Source organism: Heterodontus francisci, chromosome 34 (genome assembly GCF_036365525.1).
Source record: "Heterodontus francisci isolate sHetFra1 chromosome 34, sHetFra1.hap1, whole genome shotgun sequence".
NCBI classification, from domain to species: domain Eukaryota; kingdom Metazoa; phylum Chordata; class Chondrichthyes; order Heterodontiformes; family Heterodontidae; genus Heterodontus; species Heterodontus francisci.
Window position 1 is genome coordinate 1,205,249 of NC_090404.1, and position 18,592 is coordinate 1,223,840.

The following is an 18,592-nucleotide window of genomic DNA, read 5'->3' on the forward strand; positions in this document are numbered from 1 at the left end:
AAGTGATACTGATAAAGTGAGTGGACAAAAATCGGGCAGATGGAGGATAATGTGGGAAAATTGTCCACTTTGGCAGGAAGAATAGAAAAGCAGATTATTATTTGAATGGAGAGAGACTGCAGAATGCTGCAGTACAGAGGGATCTGGGTGTCCTCGTACACGAATCACAAAAGGTTAGTATGAAGGAACAGCAAGTAATTAGGAAGGCAAATGGAATGTTGGCCTTTATTGCAAGGGGGAATGGAGAATAAAAGCAGGGAAGTCTTGCTACAACTGTACAGGGCATTGGTGAGACTGTGTACTGTGTACAGATTTGATCACCTTATTTACAGAGGGATAGACTTGCATTGGAAGCAATTCAGAGAAGGTTCACTAGGCTGATGGAGGGGTTGGTTTATGAGGAAAGGTTGAGCAGCTTGGGCCTATAGCCAAGAGAGTTGAGAAGAATGAGAGTGATCTTATTGAAACATTATAAGATCCAGAGGGGACTTGACAGGGTGGATGCTGAGAGGATGTTTTCCCCTTGTAGGGAGTCTAGAACTAGTGGGCACAGTTTAAAAATGAGGAGTCTCCATTTAAGATAATGAGGATGAATTTCTTCTCTCTGAGGATTGTTAGTCTGTGGAATTCTCTTCCCCAGAGAGCAGTGGAGGCTGGGTCATTGAATATATTCAAGGTTCAGATAGATTTTTGATCGGCAAAGGAGTCAAGGGTTATGGGGGGAAGGGAAGAAAGTGAAGTTGAGGCCACAATCAGATCACCCATGGTCTTATTGAATGACGGAGCAGGCTGGAGGGGCCAATGACCTACTCCTGCTCTTATTTCTTATGTTCTCATATTTAGCCCCTCGAACTAGCTCCGCCATTCAATTAGATCATGACTAATGTATATCTTAACTCCAACTTCTTCAGGTTTGTTCATTACCCAAGGGCCCCACCACTACTCACCAGTAAATAGTTCCAGCCTCTTTAGCCTGACCCTGCACCCAGTGTCTAGCTCCTCTCCCTCCAGCTGGTCTGGGTGCAGATGGTACTGGCGGCCTCGGAAGGAGATGGTCGTGCTTGGCTTCTTGGTGCTATAGTCCTCCTCAATCCTATAATTGGACTCTTTGTCAAATGGAACAAAGACTCGGCCGCCCTCCTGCAGCTGCCACTGGACGACCGAGGCCAGGAGGTCGTAGATTCGGCCTTGCAGGGTCCTCTCGAGTCGAGACTTCAGCAGCAAGCGGACCAGGTTGGAGACCCTGCGAGTCCCCTCGGCCAGGCCCCGGAGGGTCACCTCATTCTCGGAGCCCCGCTTGAGAAGGAGATGGACCAGTCTCTGGCTGGACAGCCTCTGGATCTGGGCCACCTCAGCTCGGGTCAGCTGGCTGAGCCCCTCATCCCGGATGACCACTTCTGAGAAGGTGTCGGCAAACAGCCTGTCCAGTTGGTGCCGGGTGCTCTGCACCTGCTGACTCTGTCTGGCCACGATCTCCAGCACCACAGGCTTCAGCTCCTGAGGACTCTCAATCACCTCGGTGAAGTTCAGGACCGGCTTCTTCCCATTCTCCCGCAAGATCTTGCCGATTCGTCTGGAAACTGTGGAAAGGACACAGTTACCTTTAGTTTAGTTTAGTTTAGAGATACAGCACTGAAACAAACCCTTCGGCCCACTGAGCCTACCTTCAATCTGTGTCCCTTCTGGTCATCGACACCAACACCCTCTATCCCAACCCCTCACAAGATCAATAGAAACAGCTTCGCCCAATTTATTAAAGCCACTTTATCATGACACAACACTTCCCTTTGAAGTCCTCATCGTGTTGAAATGCCCTCACCCACCTCCCTATCTCTGTAACCTCCTCCAACCCTCCCTAACTCTGTAACCTCCTCCAACCCTCCCTAACTCTGTAACCTCCTCCAACCTTCCCTAACTCTGTAACCTTCTTCAACCTTCCCTATCTCTGTAACCTCCTCCAACCCTCCCTAACTCTGTAACCTCCTCCAACCCTCCCAATCTCTGTAACCTTCTCCAACCCTCCCTAACTCTGTAACCTCCTCCAACCCTCCCTAACTCTGTAACCTCCTCCAACCCTTCCTAACTCTGTAACCTCCTCCAACCTTCCCTAACTCTGTAACCTCCTCCAACCCTCCCTAACTCTGTAACCTCCTCCAACCCTCCCAATCTCTGTAACCTCCTCCAACCCTCCCAATCTCTGTAACCTTCTCCAACCCTCCCTAACTCTGTAACCTCCTCCAACCCTCCCTAACTCTGTAACCTCCTCCAACCTTCCCTAACTCTGTAACCTTCTTCAACCTTCCCTATCTCTGTAACCTCCTCCAACCCTCCCTAACTCTGTAACCTCCTCCAACCCTCCCAATCTCTGTAACCTTCTCCAACCCTCCCTAACTCTGTAACCTCCTCCAACCCTCCCTAACTCTGTAACCTCCTCCAACCCTTCCTAACTCTGTAACCTCCTCCAACCTTCCCTAACTCTGTAACCTCCTCCAACCCTCCCTAACTCTGTAACCTCCTCCAACCCTCCCAATCTCTGTAACCTCCTCCAACCCTCCCAATCTCTGTAACCTCCTCCAACCCTTCCTAACTCTGTAACCTCCTCCAACCTTCCCTAACTCTGTAACCTCCTCCAACCCTCCCTAACTCTGTAACCTCCTCCAACCCTCCCTAACTCTGTAACCTCCTCCAACCCTCCCAATCTCTGTAACCTTCTCCAACCCTCCCTAACTCTGTAACCTCCTCCAACCCTCCCTATCTCTGTAACCTCCTCCAACCCTCCCTAACTCTGTAACCTCCTCCAACCCTTCCTAACTCTGTAACCTCCTCCAACCTTCCCTAACTCTGTAACCTTCTTCAACCTTCCCTATCTCTGTAACCTCCTCCAACCCTCCCTAACTCTGTAACCTTCTTCAACCTTCCCTATCTCTGTAACCTCCTCCAACCCTCCCTAACTCTGTAACCTCCTCCAACCCTCCCTAACTCTGTAACCTCCTCCAACCCTTCCTAACTCTGTAACCTCCTCCAACCTTCCCTATCTCTGTAACCTCCTCCAACCCTTCCTATCTCTGTAACCTCCTCCAACCCTCCCTATCTCTGTAACCTCCTCCAACCCTCCCTAACTCTGTAACCTCCTCCAACCCTTCCTAACTCTGTAACCTCCTCCAACCCTCCCTAACTCTGTAACCTCCTCCAACCCTCCCTAACTCTGTAACCTCCTCCAACCCTCCCTATCTCTGTAACCTCCTCCAACCCTCCCTAACTCTGTAACCACCTCCAACCCTCCCTAACTCTGTAACCTCCTCCAACCCTCCCTATCTCTGTAACATCCTCCAACCCTCCCTATCTCTGTAACCTCCTCCAACCTTCCCTAACTCTGTAACACTCTCCAACCTTCCCTAACTCTGTAACCTCCTCCAACCCTCCCTATCTCTGTAACCTCCTCCAACCCTCCCTATCTCTGTAACCTTCTTCAACCTTCCCTATCTCTGTAACCTCCTCCAACCCTCCCTAACTCTGTAACCTCCTCCAACCCTCCCTATCTCTGTAACATCCTCCAACCCTCCCTATCTCTGTACCCTCCTCCAACCTTCCCTAACTCTGTAACACTCTCCAACCTTCCCTAACTCTGTAACCTCCTCCAACCCTCCCTATCTCTGTAACCTCCTCCAACCCTCCCTATCTCTGTAACCTCCTCCAACCTTCCCTATCTCTGTAACCTCCTCCAACCCTCCCTATCTCTGTAACCTTCTCCAACCTTCCCCATCTCTGTAACCTCCTCCAACCCTCCCTATCTCTGTAACCTCCTCCAACCCTCCCTATCTCTGTAATCTTCTCCAACCCTCCCTAACTCTGTAACCTCCTCCAACCCTCCCTATCTCTGTAACATCCTCCAACCCTCCCTATCTCTGTAACCTCCTCCAACCTTCCCTAACTCTGTAACACTCTCCAACCTTCCCTAACTCTGTAACCTCCTCCAACCCTCCCTATCTCTGTAACCTCCTCCAACCCTCCCTATCTCTGTAACCTCCTCCAACCTTCCCTATCTCTGTAACCTCCTCCAACCCTCCCTATCTCTGTAACCTTCTCCAACCTTCCCCATCTCTGTAACCTCCTCCAACCCTCCCTATCTCTGTAACCTCCTCCAACCTTCCCTAACTCTGTAACACTCTCTAACCTTCCCTAACTCTGTAACCTCCTCCAACCCTCCCTATCTCTGTAACCTCCTCCAACCCTCCCTATCTCTGTAACCTCCTCCAACCTTCCCTATCTCTGTAACCTCCTCCAACCCTCCCTATCTCTGTAACCTTCTCCAACCTTCCCCATCTCTGTAACCTCCTCCAACCCTCCCTATCTCTGTAACCTCCTCCAACCCTCCCTATCTCTGTAATCTTCTCCAACCCTCCCTAACTCTGTAACCTCCTCCAACCCTCCCTATCTCTGTAATCTTCTCCAACCCTCCCTATCTCTGTAACCTCATCCAACCTTCCCTATCTCTGTAACCTCCTCCAACCCTCCCTATCTCTGTAACCTTCTCCAACCTTCCCCATCTCTGTAACCTCCTCCAACCTTCCCTATCTCTGTAACCTCCTCCAACCCTTACAACCCTCTGAGATCTCTGCACTCCTCCAATTCTGGCTTGTTGAGCATTCCCTGATTCCCATCACTCCACCATTGGCGGCCGTGCCTTCAGCTGCCTGGGCCCTCAGCTCTGGAATTCCCTCGCTATCTCTTACTCTCATTCAGTAAATGTAGTAATGTTGCGAGGGTTTTCAGTTCGGTCAGTGTGGCTTCAGATACTCTTATGCCTAAGGTCTACAGGGTGTGGCAGTGGGCAGAGGGTTGGGTGATAAATAGTTACTTGCTGTTTAGTTTGTTTGGGACAGTTTTATGGTTTAAATGTTGGAAGATTATGTTCAGACCCGGCTATGCTGCTGGCAGCCACTCCGTGCTGTGGGGCAGTCACCTAACATTGTACTTAACCTGTCACAGAATGTTACCTTCACGCACTGACTATGGGCTCAGTGCCACTCACTGTTTTCAGATAAACACCAGCCAACCACAACAGGAGCACAACACCGTGAACCTGACAATGTTCCAGCTTTTCCTTGCACCCTCTTTGACTGACAAAGGGCAATTTTGTTTAGTTACCTTGCAACATGCCCATCATTGGATCCTGAAGTTTCTTCATGGTCTCCTGGAGGATCTGGAAACACAGAGGCAGTTTGTATAGATGGTTCAATGAGCAGCCCCACTGCAGAGAGAACGGGGTGGTGGGGGGAGCGAGTCATGACAAGAGGACTACAAGGTGGCAAGGCAGCCAGATAAAGACCCAAAGGGAAAAGCATTTACAGGGCTACAGTGAAAGAGCAGGGGAGTGAGACGAATTGTATAGCTGCCAAAGAGCTGGCACAGGGAAGATGGGCCGAATGGTCCACTTCAGTGCTGTTTCATTCTACAAAGAGCAATGCTAAGAGATGCTCGCCAAGGGAGCAGGGAGCAGGAATCTTCATGCCAGAATGTGTTGGTGCCTTGAGCCCCCAGCAAGCAGCAACCCTTGGAAAACCGATCCGTGGAAATGCCAGCAGCAGACCAACTGAGCAAGACTAGCAGAGAAGCAGGAGAGGGCGAGGGTTCACCTACTGGCAGAGACGAGGTGTCGTCGGGATGAACCAGGACCCGCACCCCCTTTACCGAGGTGAGCCGGTAGTCGTGAGTGAACCTGAAGATCTCCTCGAGTAGCACCTTGCACGTGACGGAGCGGGGGAAGCCCAGCCCCCCGGTTCCCAGCAGCGGGAATGTGATGAAGGCGAGGCCGGAGTCGTGACACCTTTCCAGGCACTTCCTCACGTTTGTCCTGAGGAGCTGGAATTTAAAACGGATCCGGGATAAACAAATTGGCAAACCAGTGGTGTGAGGGGGATGGGCTTGCAGCACGGCGGGGCCTTAAATAGGCAATGGGTCATCAGTGTGGTGCCACCAGTGGTGGGAGGGTGCAATTACAAGCGTGACAGGTTGACATATGATGTTCCCAGTATAAATGGAGATGAAGGAATTTTCAATTGCAATGGAAAAAAGAGTGCACGACTTTAATACGTGGGTGTCAATAGTGCTCGTGCCCCAGTCCGATTATCCTCTCCATTCATCACCCCCTTTCTCCACTTCAGAAGAATAAGAAAACCACATACTCCTGGGACAATAAGTGTGTAAATCTGGTGGAGGAAGAGAGGGATCTGGAGTACAGATTAAACTGGAAACGAATGTTAGTCGACACATCACAGTACACAGTCCTGGTCTCCTTATTAATAAGAGAAGGTGCGATGAAGATTTACAAGGACAATATCAGAACTGAGAAATTGTTACTGATAGAGAAGACCGAACAGCTGGGGCTCTTTTCTCCAGGAAAGAGGTGACCTGATAGATGTCTTTAAAATTATGAAAAGGTTTCCGTAGAGAAAATCTTTCCACTTGTGTGGAGGAGACAGAACTATGGGGGTCATCAATGAAACATATCACTGATAAACCCAATGGGCCATTCAGGAGAAATTTCTTTCTCCAGACAGTGGTGAGAATTGAGACTCACTACCACAGGGAGTGGGTGAGCTGAACAGTATCCATATATTTACAGGGAAGCTGCATAAACACAGGAGGGAGAAAGGAATAGAAGGATATGTTGACGGAGTGAGATGAAGACGGGGGGTGTGAGGAGGCTCGGCTGGAGCAGATGGGTTGAATGGACCGTCCCAGGGCAGTACAATTAATTTAATCCGATTCGATTGGATGTAATTTATAGACTTCGTTGGATTGTATGTCCCTTCACCAGAGCATAAGGTGTAGTTTGCCTCATTGACACAGGGGGGCAACCTTGTGCCCAATGACATGCTAACGGGGAGGGCACAGAGATTTACGAGAATGATACCAACTTTCATTCATATAGAACCGGGAATGTAGTGAAACTCGCCAAGCTTCATGATCAAATAAAATGCACAAAGCAAGCTCCCACAAACAGTGCTCACTCAGTACTGACCCTCCAACAGTGTGGCACTCCCTCAGTACTGACCCTCCGACAGTGTGGCACTCCCTCAGAACTGACCCTCTGAACTGACCCTCCAACGGTGCAGCACTCCTTCAGTACTGACCCTCCGACAATGCGGCACTCCCTCAGTACTGACCCTCTGAACTGACCCTCCGACAGTGCAGCACTCCCTCAGTACTGACCCTCCGACAGTGCGGCGCTCCCTCAGTACTGACCCTCCGACAGTGCGGCGCTCCCTCAGTACTGACCCTCCGACAGTGCAGCACTCCCTCAGTACTGACCCTCTGACAGTGCAGCACTCCCTCAGTACTGACCCTTCAACCATGCGGCACTCCCTCAGTACTGACCCTCCGACAGTGCGGCGCTCCCTCAGTACTGACCCTCCGACAGTGCAGCACTCCCTCAGTACTGACCTTCTGACTGTGCGGCACTCCCTCAGTACTGACCCTCCGACAGTGCAGCACTCCCTCAGTACTGACCTTCTGACAGCGCGGCACTCTCTCAGTACTGACCCTCCGACAGTGCGGCACTCCCTCAGTACTGACCCTCTGAACTGACCCTCCGACAGTGCAGCACTCCCTCAGTACTGACCCTCCGACAGTGCGGCGCTCCCTCAGTACTGACCCTCCGACAGTGCGGCGCTCCCTCAGTACTGACCCTCCGACAGTGCAGCACTCCCTCAGTACTGACCCTCTGACAGTGCAGCACTCCCTCAGTACTGACCCTTCAACCATGCGGCACTCCCTCAGTACTGACCCTCCGACAGTGCGGCGCTCCCTCAGTACTGACCCTCCGACAGTGCAGCACTCCCTCAGTACTGACCTTCTGACTGTGCGGCACTCCCTCAGTACTGACCCTCCGACAGCGCGGCACTCCCTCAGTACTGATCCTCCGACAGTGCGGCGCACCCTCAGTATTGACCCTCCGATAAGGTAGTCAGGAAGGCATACGGCATGCTTGCCTTCATCGGTCGGGGCATAGAGTATGAAAATTGGGAAGTCATGCTGCAGCTGTACAGAACTTTAGTTAGGCCACACTTAGAATATTGCATGCAATTCTGGTCGTCACACAACCAGAAGGACGTGGAGGCTTTGGAGAGGGTACAGAAGGGGTTTACCAGGATGTTGCCTGGTCTGGAGGGCATTAGCTATGAGAAGAGGCTGGATAAACTCGGATTGTTTTCACTGGAACAACGGAGGTGGAGGGGCGACATGATAGAGGTTTACAAAGTTATAAGCGGCATGGACAGAGTGGATAGTCAGAAGCTTTTTCCCAGGGTGGAAGAGTCAGTTACTAGGGGACATAGGTTTAAGGTGCGAGGGGCAAAGTTTAGAGGGGATGTGCGAGGCAAGTTCTTTACACAGAGGGTGGTGAGTGCCTGGAACTTGTTGCCGGGGGAGGTGGTGGAAGCAGGTACCATAGAGACGTTTAAGAGACATCTTGACAAATACATGAATAGGATGGGAATAGAGGGATACGGACCCCGGAAGTGCAGAAGGTTTTAGTTTAGGCAGGCATCGAGATCGGCGCAGCCTTGGAGGGCCGAATGGCCTGTTCCTGTGCTGTACTGTTCTTTGTTCTTTGTACTGACCCTCCGACAGTGCGGCACTCCCTCAGTACTGACCCTCCGACAGTGCGGCACTCCCTCAGTACTGACCCTCTGACAGTGCGGCAGTCCCTCAGTACTGACCTTCCGACAGTGCAGCACTCCCTCAGTACTGACCCTCCGACAGTGCGGCACTCCCTCAGTACTGACCCTCTGACAGTGCGGCAGTCCCTCAGTACTGACCTTCCGACAGTGCGGCACTCCCTCAGTACTGAGTGAGGGTGTACCCCTATCGAGCATATCAGTGATCACGGACAGTGCATACTTTGAAGATATTAACCATTGTATAAACCTCTTACAGATGTTTGATGACTGTTGTATTACCTGCTCCGCACGCCCGTTGTCACTCCAGTTTCTGCAGTACACATAGTAGACGAAAGCAAAGTTCAGGCTCCGGCAGTGTGAGGTTGGCATCTCGACCACTTCGCCTTCCTTTAGCTGCTGGGCTGGGGCCACGAGGATGGTTCCGGAACCTTCCCTGGCCCGCTGGAGAATGGCGACTGACACGGCGGAAGACTCCAGGTTGAGGTTGGAGTTCATGGGGCTCACCACCACATCTGTCTATTGGGGCCAAAGAGGAACCATCGTCAGGAAGGAAGGAGCGAGTCCTCGCGTACCCGGGGGACACTCGGGTTCCACACACCTCCTGGATCACAGGACCTACCCTCCGCCCCCAGAGTCCCCTCCCTCTCTCCCACTGCAGCTTGAGGGAAATAAATGTGAGGGCTATGGGGATAGAGCAGGGGAGTGGGACTGACTGGATTGCTGCATTGAGAGACAGCATCGACTCAATCGGCTCAATGGCTTCCTCCTGTGCCGCTATGACACTATGACTCCCTTCCGCATGACCTTCCTGATTCCAGGAACCTCCCCCGCACCCCCACTCCTCTCTTCCAGCAAACATGAGCCTCTCACACCCCCACCACCTCCTCTCACCAAGCTGTCGGACTCACTCTAGTTCAGGAGTCTCGGCTGCTGTTGCCCATTGTATCACCGCCCGATTGTCGGTTCCCAATTGACTTGGTTGGGAGTGATGATCGGGTGTGGGGTGTAAACATGCACCACCCTGGGGCCCCCTCCCCCAGCGCCCGATTTTCTCTCCCCGCCCGTTCTATGCTGACCCACCGTCCCCAATAACTCATTCAGTACAAAATTACCGTCTCATCCTCGATACGTCCAGTCACAACCACAGTTTGCAGTGACTCCCGACAGCGTTCGGCATCCAGGCTCCAGGCCTCGGAACTGGCTCTCCGGAGGGCACTCACCAATGCTGCCTCCTGGCCTCCCACCAGCAGGATGCTCCTCACCGAGGCCTGGCGGAATGACCCGCACCTCAGCCTCCGGCAGAAAGCCTGCACGGCCGAGACCAGGCAGCCGGCCGCCAGCGCCGGGGGTAACCTGCGGCCGGGGACCCCCCCATAGGCCAGGGCGACAGACCGGGCCCCCTGGCACTCTGCCCGCTCCAGAGCTGAGACTGCCGCTGCCTCCAGACACTTGGTGGCCCGGCCAACGTCAATGGCCTCCATCATCGGCATGCCCCCGTGCATCGTCATATTTCCCCCACACTGTGTCGCCTCGCCGCTGCTCTCCTCCAGCATGCCGACGTCGATGAGAGTGTCCACATCCTGGGCGGTGACGTCTCCCTCAGCCACCAGCACTCGCACCCCATCCGGAAGCCAGATTTCTGCTCCTGCTCGCCACCAGCGTGTCCCGCCGTTCCCCTCCTGCAATTCCCGCTGCCGAATTATCAAACACTTGCAAGCTCTGCTCACTGCCTCCAACTCCTGTTGGAAATCAGAGAATGGTTAGCACACGGAAGGAGGCCATTCGTCCCATCGTGTCTGTATCGGCTCTCTGCAAGAGCAACTCTGCTTGTCTCACTCCAACCACCTTACCCACCCCCAGCCCTTCTTCCGATAATTATCCAATTCCCTTCTGAACGCCTCGATTGAACCTGCCTCCATCACACTCCCAGGCAGGGCATTCCAGATCCTAAAACTTTTTCTTCATGTCAGCGTTGTTTCTTTTCCCAATCACCTTATATCCTTATGTCCTCTGGTTCTTGATCCTTTCACCCATAGGAACAGTTTATCTCTACTACTCTGTCCAGACCCCTCATGATTTTGAACTCCTCTATCAAATCTCCTCTTACTCTTCTCCAAGAAAAACAGTCCCAGCTTCTCCAACCCAACTACATAACTGTAGTTCCTCATCTCATGAATCTTTTCTGTACCCTCTCTAATGCCTTCACACCCTTCCTGAAGTGTGATGCCCAGAATTGGATACAATACTCCAGTTGAGGCTGAACCAGTATTTTATAAAGGTTTATCATAACTTCCTTGCTTTTTTCCTCTATGGTCCTATTTAGAAAGCATTATTAAAGCTTTATTAACTACATTCTCAACCTGCCTCGCCGTCCTCAATGATTTGTGCACATATACCCCAGGTCCCTCTGCTCCTGCACCCACTTCAGAATTGTATCCATTATTTTACATTGCCTCTCTTCGTTCTTCTTACCAAAATGTCTCACTTCACGCTTCTCTGTAATAAATTTCATCTGCCACTTGTTCACCCATTCCACCAGCCTATGTCCTCTTGAAATTACCATCCTCAGCACAGTTCACAATGCTTCCAAGTTTTGTGTCATCTGCAAATTTTGAAATGGTGCCCTCTACACCCAAGTCTAGGTCATTAATACAGATCAAGACAAGCAGGGGTCCCAACACCAACCTGGGGAAACCCACTATATACCTTCTCCCAATCTGAAAAGCAACTGTTCACCATTACTCTCTGCTTCCTGTCATTCAGCCAATTTCGTATCCATGCTGCTACTGTCCCTTTATTCCATGGGCTTGAACTTTGCTGACAAGCCTTTTATGTGGCACTTTATCAAATACCTTTTGGAAGTCCAGATACACCACATCAACCACATGACCCTCATCAATCCTCTCTGTTACCTCATTAAAAAACTAAAGCAAGTTAGTTAACCACGATTTGCCCTCAACATATCCACGTTGGATTTCCTTAATTAATCCACATTAGTCCAATCTTAATTTTGTCCCGAATTAACATTTCTAAAAGCTTCCCCATCTCCAAGGTTAAACTGACAGCCTGCAGTTGCTGGGTTTGTCCTTACACCCTTTTTTGAACAATGGTGTAACATTTGTATTTCTCCAGTCCTCTGGCACCACCCCTGTATCTAAGCAGGATTGGAAGATTATGGCCAGTCCCTCCGCAATTTCTACCCTTACTGCCCTCAGTATCCACGGATGTATCTCATCTGGTGCTGGTGACTTAACCACTTGAAGTGCAGCCAGCCTATCTAATACCCTCTCCATCAATTTTTAGCCCATCCAGGATCTCAACTACCTCCTCTTTCATGATGACTTGGACAGCATCTTCTTCCTTGGTAAAGACAGATGCAAAATACTCATTTAGTACCTTAGCTATGCCCTCTGCCTCCATGTGTAAATCCCCTTTTTGGTCCCTAATCAGCCCCACTCCTCTTTTTACCACCCTTTTACTGTTTATATGCCTATGGAAGACTTATGTTTGCTACCAGTCTCTTCTCATACTCTCACTTTGCTTTTCTTTTTTTTCAATTCCCCTCCGAACCTTCTATATTGAGCCTTGTTCTCATTATCCACCTGACATCTGTCATATGCACCTTTTTCTGCTTCATCTTACTCTCTATCTCTTCCATCACCCAGGGAGCTGGATCTGTTTGCCCGACCTTTCCCCCTCGTAGGAATGTACCTCGACTGCACCCGAGCTATCTCCTCTTTAAAGGCAGCCCATTGTTCCGTTACAGTTTTGCCTGACAATCTTTGATTCCAATTTAGCTGAGCCGGATCCATTCTCAACCCATTGAAGTTATAATTATAATTATCTTTACTCCGGATTTCTCCTCGTCCTTTTCCATAGCCAACTTAAACCTCATGATACTATGATCACTCTTCCCTAAATGTTCCCCTATTGACACTTCATCCACTACCCCATCTCATTCCCCAGAACCAGATCCAGCAGTGCCTCCTTCCTCACTGGACAAGAAACATAGTGATGTAGAAATTCCTCCTGAACACACTTCAGAAACTCTCTCCCCTCCCTACCTTTTACACTATTACTGTCCCAGTCCATATTAGGATAATTAAAGTCCCCCATTTCAACTGTTCTATAATTTTTGCACCTCTCTGTAATTCTCTTGAGAATTTGTTCTGCTATATCTTTCTCACTAGTTGGCTGCCTATCGAATACACCCAGCAGTGTAATGGTACCTCGATTGTTTCTTAGCTCTAACCAGATAGATTCTGCCCTTGTGTCCAGGAATATTTAGTACCCAGCCCTACCCTTTTTTGAGGCAGGTCTCTGTGATCACAACATTATATTTCCACATGGCTATCTACACCCGCAGCTCACTAACCTTCTTTACCACATTCTGCACATTCATATACCTGCACAGTAAACCTAATTTAGATCTGAATGCTTTTCCTCTTACTCAGACCCCACCTGTTGCCCTCGGCCGCTCTCCAAATACTCGTCCGCTCCCGGCTCATGCAAAACGACAGTGCCCGAGGTCAGGGCCCTCATCCCGTCCTCCAGGGTCTTTCTGGCTTTCTCCACCTCCTTCCTCAGACCTCTCAAGGTGACCGTTGGCTGTTGGTGGTGTTGAGTGTGGATCTGCACGTGCCTCCCCAAATCACTCAGGCCCAGGACCTCCAGCAGTCGGTCAAAAGACAGGACCCACTCTGGCCGGGTGAGCTGCACAGGCCATGCTACCTGAGTGTGGCCGACCAGGAAACTTGAGATGGAGGCTGTGGCCTGTTCCGTCTCCTCCCTGAAGCCTACCACAGTCACATGGGTGGGGGTGTCACCGAGGGCTGGAGACCAATGGCTGTGCTCCATTCCCTGGGTCACTGCTTGGCCGGGGCTGACCTCCACACTGACCCTGTCCGCTGCCCAATGGCTGGCCAGTATCTCCTGCCACTCAGCTTCCTTCACGTTGCCCCACACTGTGCGGGGCACCTTCAGCACCACCTGATTGAGCAGCTGGCAGAGGAGGCCCTGTGCCTCAGACAGCTGGCTCCCATCGAGACTGTACAGGGTGACACCCCCCGTGCCACCCGTCTCCAAGGCGACGGCCAGGCCTCGCCTGAAGAAATGGTGGCGTGTAAAGCCGTGCGGCTCCAGGCGGCCGAGGAAGGCGGCTTGGGGCCCCGAGAGGTGGGCGGGGCCAGCGGCTAGCAGCCGGGCGGTGCAGCGGCACAGGGCGTCCTCAGCCCGCCTCACCTGACCACTCGGCCCGCTGAGGGTGAGAGCCGGCCGTTCCGGCTCCAGGTCCAGCTGCACCGCCGGCCAAGCCTCCTTCACCCGCCTCTCGAACAGGCCCTGCACGGCCAGGTACTGGGCCAGGCTGCCCAGGGGCCTGGTTCTCCTCTCCGGCCTCCTCTCTGCCTCCTCCCTGGCTGCCCGCTCCACCTGCTGGGTCGGCCCCACCAGCACCCTCCCCTCACCACCTTTCCCGTCCCTCTGGCCATACCGAGCCACCGGGCCCGGGGTCTCCCTCAGCCAGGAAGCAACCTCCCCCTCCCCCTCCTCTGCCTCCGCCCCCCTCTCCCACCTAGAGACCTGGTAAAAGCCCCGCGACAGCCTGTAGGCCCGCTGGGCCACCTCCTTCCAGCTGCCCAGGTTTCTGACCGATGTCGGGAAGAGGAAAACCTGCCCCGAGCCACCCTCAACACCACCACCGCCGCCGTCAGTCTCCAAATGGCTGCCTGAGTTGAGGAGCTCGGCCTGGATCTGACCACGGACCTCCTTGTGTTCTTCCAAATACTTCACAAAGGAGGCATCTTCCGGCAAGTGCAAGGTGATTCGCTCTGCAGGACAAAGGAAACGTAAGGAATAGGAGCTGGAGTCGGCCGTGTACCCATCCCCCGCTCACACCTCCCTTTCTCCTTCCCCCCTCCCCCCCGACCCACCAACCCATTGAGCCCACTCCACCATTCAATAAGGTCAGGACACATCATTCACCTTCCCGCACTATCCCAATATTCCTCAAATTCCAATCGACCGCAATGACTGAGCACCCAAAGCTCTCTGCAGTAGAGAATTCCAAAGATTCACAATTCTCCAGGTGAAGAGATTTCTCCTCATCTGGGCCTGCAGTGACCGACCTCTTATCCTGAGACTGTGACCCCCAACCCCGGTGTTCTAGACTCCCCAGTCAGGGCGGAAAACAAACTCTCAGCATCTACCCTGTTAAATCCCTCTAATACATTTCAATGAGATTCTTCAAAATCCAGGGAATATCAGCCCATTCCACACAATCTCTCCTCAGGACAATCCCCTCATCCCAGGAAGCAGTCTATTAAAGATTGACTGCACTCCCCGAGGGCAGGTACACCAGAGGCCAGGGCTGTACACAATACTCCAGGCACATCTCCATGGACGAGGCCATGAGGAGGACTGACGTCCAGCACAGGGGATGGACTGCATTTCCAACAGCTCTCACCAACAACAACTTGCATTTATCTAGCATCTTTACTGCCGTGAAACCTCCCAAAGCCCTTCACACAAACAACATTTTTCCATAAGCCAAGTCACACACTGGGGCAGAGGACCGGCAACTTGGCTCCCAGAGCCGGACGTCAACCTTGGGCCCAGTCCGACACAGCCTCCATTTTACAATTTTCTCGCTTTTCAATCCCCACAGGTCCTCACTCCCTATCTCTGTAATCTCCTCCAGTCCCCTACACCCCTCCCTATCTCTGTAATCTCCTCCAGTCCCCGACACCCCTCCCTATCTCTGTAATCTCCTCCAGTCCCCAACACCCCTCCCTATCTCTGTAACCTCCTCCAGTCCCCGACACCCCTCCCTATCTCTGTAACCTCCTCCAGTCCCCTACACCCCTCCCTATCTCTGTAACCTCCTCCAGTCCCCTACACCCCTCCCTATCTCTGTAACCTCCTCCAGTCCCCTACACCCCTCCCTATCTCTGTAACCTCCTCCAGTCCCCTACACCCCTCCCTATCTCTGTAACCTCCTCCAGTCCCCTACACCCCTCCCTATCTCTGTAACCTCCTCCAGTCCCCTACACCCCTCCCTATCTCTGTAACATCCTCCAGTCCCCTACACCCCTCCCTATTTCTGTAACCTCCTCCAGTCCCCTACACCCCTCCCTATTTCTGTAACCTCCTCCAGTCCCCTACACCCCTCCCTATCTCTGTAACATCCTCCAGTCCCGTACACCCCTCGCTATGGCTGTAATCTCCTCCAGTCCCCTACACCCCTCCCTATCTCTGTAACATCCTCCAGTCCCCTACACCCCTCCCTATCTCTGTAACCTCCTCCAGCCCTGACAACCCTCCCTATCTCTGTAACCTCCTCCAGCCCTGGCAATCCTCCCTATCTCTGTAATCTCCTCTAGCCCCTAAAGCCCTCCCTATCTCTGTAACCTCCTCCAGTCCCTACATCCCTCCCTATCTCTGCAATCTCCTCCAGCCCCTACACCCCTCCCTATCTCTGTAATTTCCTCCAGTCCCCACATCCTTCCCTATCTCTGTAACCTCCTCCAGTCCCTATACCCCTCCCTATCTCTGTAACCTCCTCCAGCCGTGACATCCCTCCCTATCTCTGTAACCTCCTCCAGTCCCCCACACCCCTCCCTATCTCTGTAACCTCCTCCAGTCCCCTACACCCCTCCCTATCTCTGTAACCTCCTCTAGTCCCCTACATCCCTCCCTATCTCTGTAACCTGCTCCAGTCCCCTACACCCCTCCCAATCTCTGTAACCTCCTCCAGTCCCCTACAGCCCTCCCTATCTCTGTAACCTCCTCCAGTCCCCGACACCCCTCCCTATCTCTGTAACCTCCTCCAGTCCCCTACACCCCTCCCTATCTCTGTAACCTCCTCCAGTCCCCTACACCCCTCACTATCACTGTAACCTCCTCCAGTCCCCTACACCCCTCCCTATCTCTGTAACCTCCTCCAGTCCCCTACACCCCTCCCTATCTCTGTAATCTCCTCCAGTCCCTACATCCCTCCCTATCTCTGTAAACTCCTCCAGTCACTACACCCCTCCCTATCTCTGTCACCTCCTCCAGCGCCTACACCCCTCTCCACCTCTGCAACCTCCTCCAGCCCTGACAACCCTCCCTATCTCTGTAACCTCCTCCAGCCCCTACAACCCTCCCTATCTCTGCAATCTCCACCATCCCTACACCCCTCCCTACCTCTGTAACCTCCTCCAACCCTGACAACCCTCCCTATCTCTGTAACCTCCTCCAGCCCCTCCAACCCTCCCTATCTCTGTAACCTCCTCCAGCCCCTACAACCCTCCCTATCTCTGTAATCTCCTACAGCCCTCCCTATCTCTGTAACCTCCTCCAGCCCCTACAGCCCTCCCTATCTCTGTAACCTCCTCCTGTTCCTACATCCCTCCCTACCTCTGTAACCTCCTCCAGCCCCTACGACCCTACCTATCTCTGTAACCTCCTCCAGCCCCTGCAACCCTCCCTATGTCTGTAATCTCCTCCAGTCACTACACCCCTCCCTATCTCTGTAACCTCCTCCAGCCCTGACAACCCTCCCTATCTCTGTAATCTCCTCCAGCCCCTACAGCCCTCCCTATCTCTGTAACCTCCTCCAGTCCCTACATCCCTCCCTATCTCTGTAATCTCCTCCAGCCCCTACAACCCTCCCTATTTCTGTAATTTCCTCCAGTCCCCACATCCTTCCCTATCTCTGTAACCTCCTCCAGTCCCTACACCCCTCCCTATCTCTGTAACCTCCTCCAGCCCTGACAACACTCCCTATCTCTGGAACCTCCTCCAGCCCCGACAACCCACCCTATCTCTGTAACCTCCTCCAGCCCCTACACCCCTCCCTATCTCTGTAATCTCCTCCAGCCCCGATAGCCCTCTCTATCTCTGGAACCTCCTACAGTCCTCCCTATCTCTGTAACCTCCTCCAGCCCTGACAACCCTCCCTATCTCTGTAACCTCCTCCAGCCCCTACGACCCTCCCTATCTCTGTAACCTCCTCCAGCCCCTACAACCCTCCCTATCTCTGTAATCTCCTCCAGCCCCTACAGCCCTCTCTATCTCTGTAACCTCCTCCAGCCCCTACAGCCCTCCCTATCTCTGTAACCTCCTCCAGCCCCTACAACCCTCCCTATCTCTGTAATCTCCTCCAGCCCCAACAGCCCTCCCTATCTCTGTAACCTCCTCCAGCCCCTGCAACCCTCCCTATCTCTGCAACCTACTCCAGCCTCTGCACCCCTCCCGATCTCTGTAACCTCCTCCATCCCCGACAGCCCTCCCTATCTCTGTAATCTCCTCCAGCCCCTACAGCCCTCCCTATCTCTGTAACATCCTCCATCCCCTACAGCCCTCCCTATCTCTGTAACCTCCTACAGCCCTGACAACCCTCCCTATCTCTGTAACCTCCTCCAGCCCCTACAACCCTCTCCACCTCTGTAATCTAGTCCAGCCCCTACAACCCTCCCTATCTCTGTAATCTCCTCCAGTCCCTACACCCCTCCCTATCTCTGTAACCTCCTCCAGCCCCGACAGCCCTCCCTATCTCTGTAACCTCCTCCAGTCCCTACATCCCTCCCTATCTCTGTCATCTCCTCCAGCCCCTACAACCCACCCTATCTCTGTAATCTCCTCCAGCCCTCCCTATCTCTGTAACCTCCTCCAGCCCCAACACCCCTCCCTATCTCTGTAATCTCCTCCAGCCCTCCCTATCTCTGTAACCTCCTCCAGCCCCTACAACCCACCCTATCTCTGTAACCTCCTCCAGCCCTGACAACACTCCCTATCTCTGTAACCTCCTCCAGCCCCTACAACCCACCCTATCTCTGTAACCTCCTCCAGCCCCTACAGCCCTCTCTATCTCTGTAACCTCGTACAGCCCTCCCTATCTCTGTAACCTCCTCCAGCCCCTACAACCC

At 52.8% G+C, this 18,592-nt stretch overlaps 1 protein-coding gene across 1 annotated transcript in view; it reads right to left on the bottom strand.

The window, feature by feature from the left end:
* Positions 1-18,592, bottom strand: part of LOC137348452 (uncharacterized) — a 108,267-nt gene that overhangs the window by 6,106 nt on the left and 83,569 nt on the right. The window contains exons 8-13 of the mRNA XM_068013759.1: positions 13,146-14,512; positions 9,797-10,423; positions 8,964-9,200; positions 5,641-5,862; positions 5,149-5,203; positions 948-1,580 (exon numbers count right to left, since the gene is read on the bottom strand). Coding sequence (XP_067869860.1) covers positions 948-1,580; positions 5,149-5,203; positions 5,641-5,862; positions 8,964-9,200; positions 9,797-10,423; positions 13,146-14,512 — 3,141 coding nt within the window. The remainder of the gene's footprint in view (positions 1-947; positions 1,581-5,148; positions 5,204-5,640; positions 5,863-8,963; positions 9,201-9,796; positions 10,424-13,145; positions 14,513-18,592) is intronic.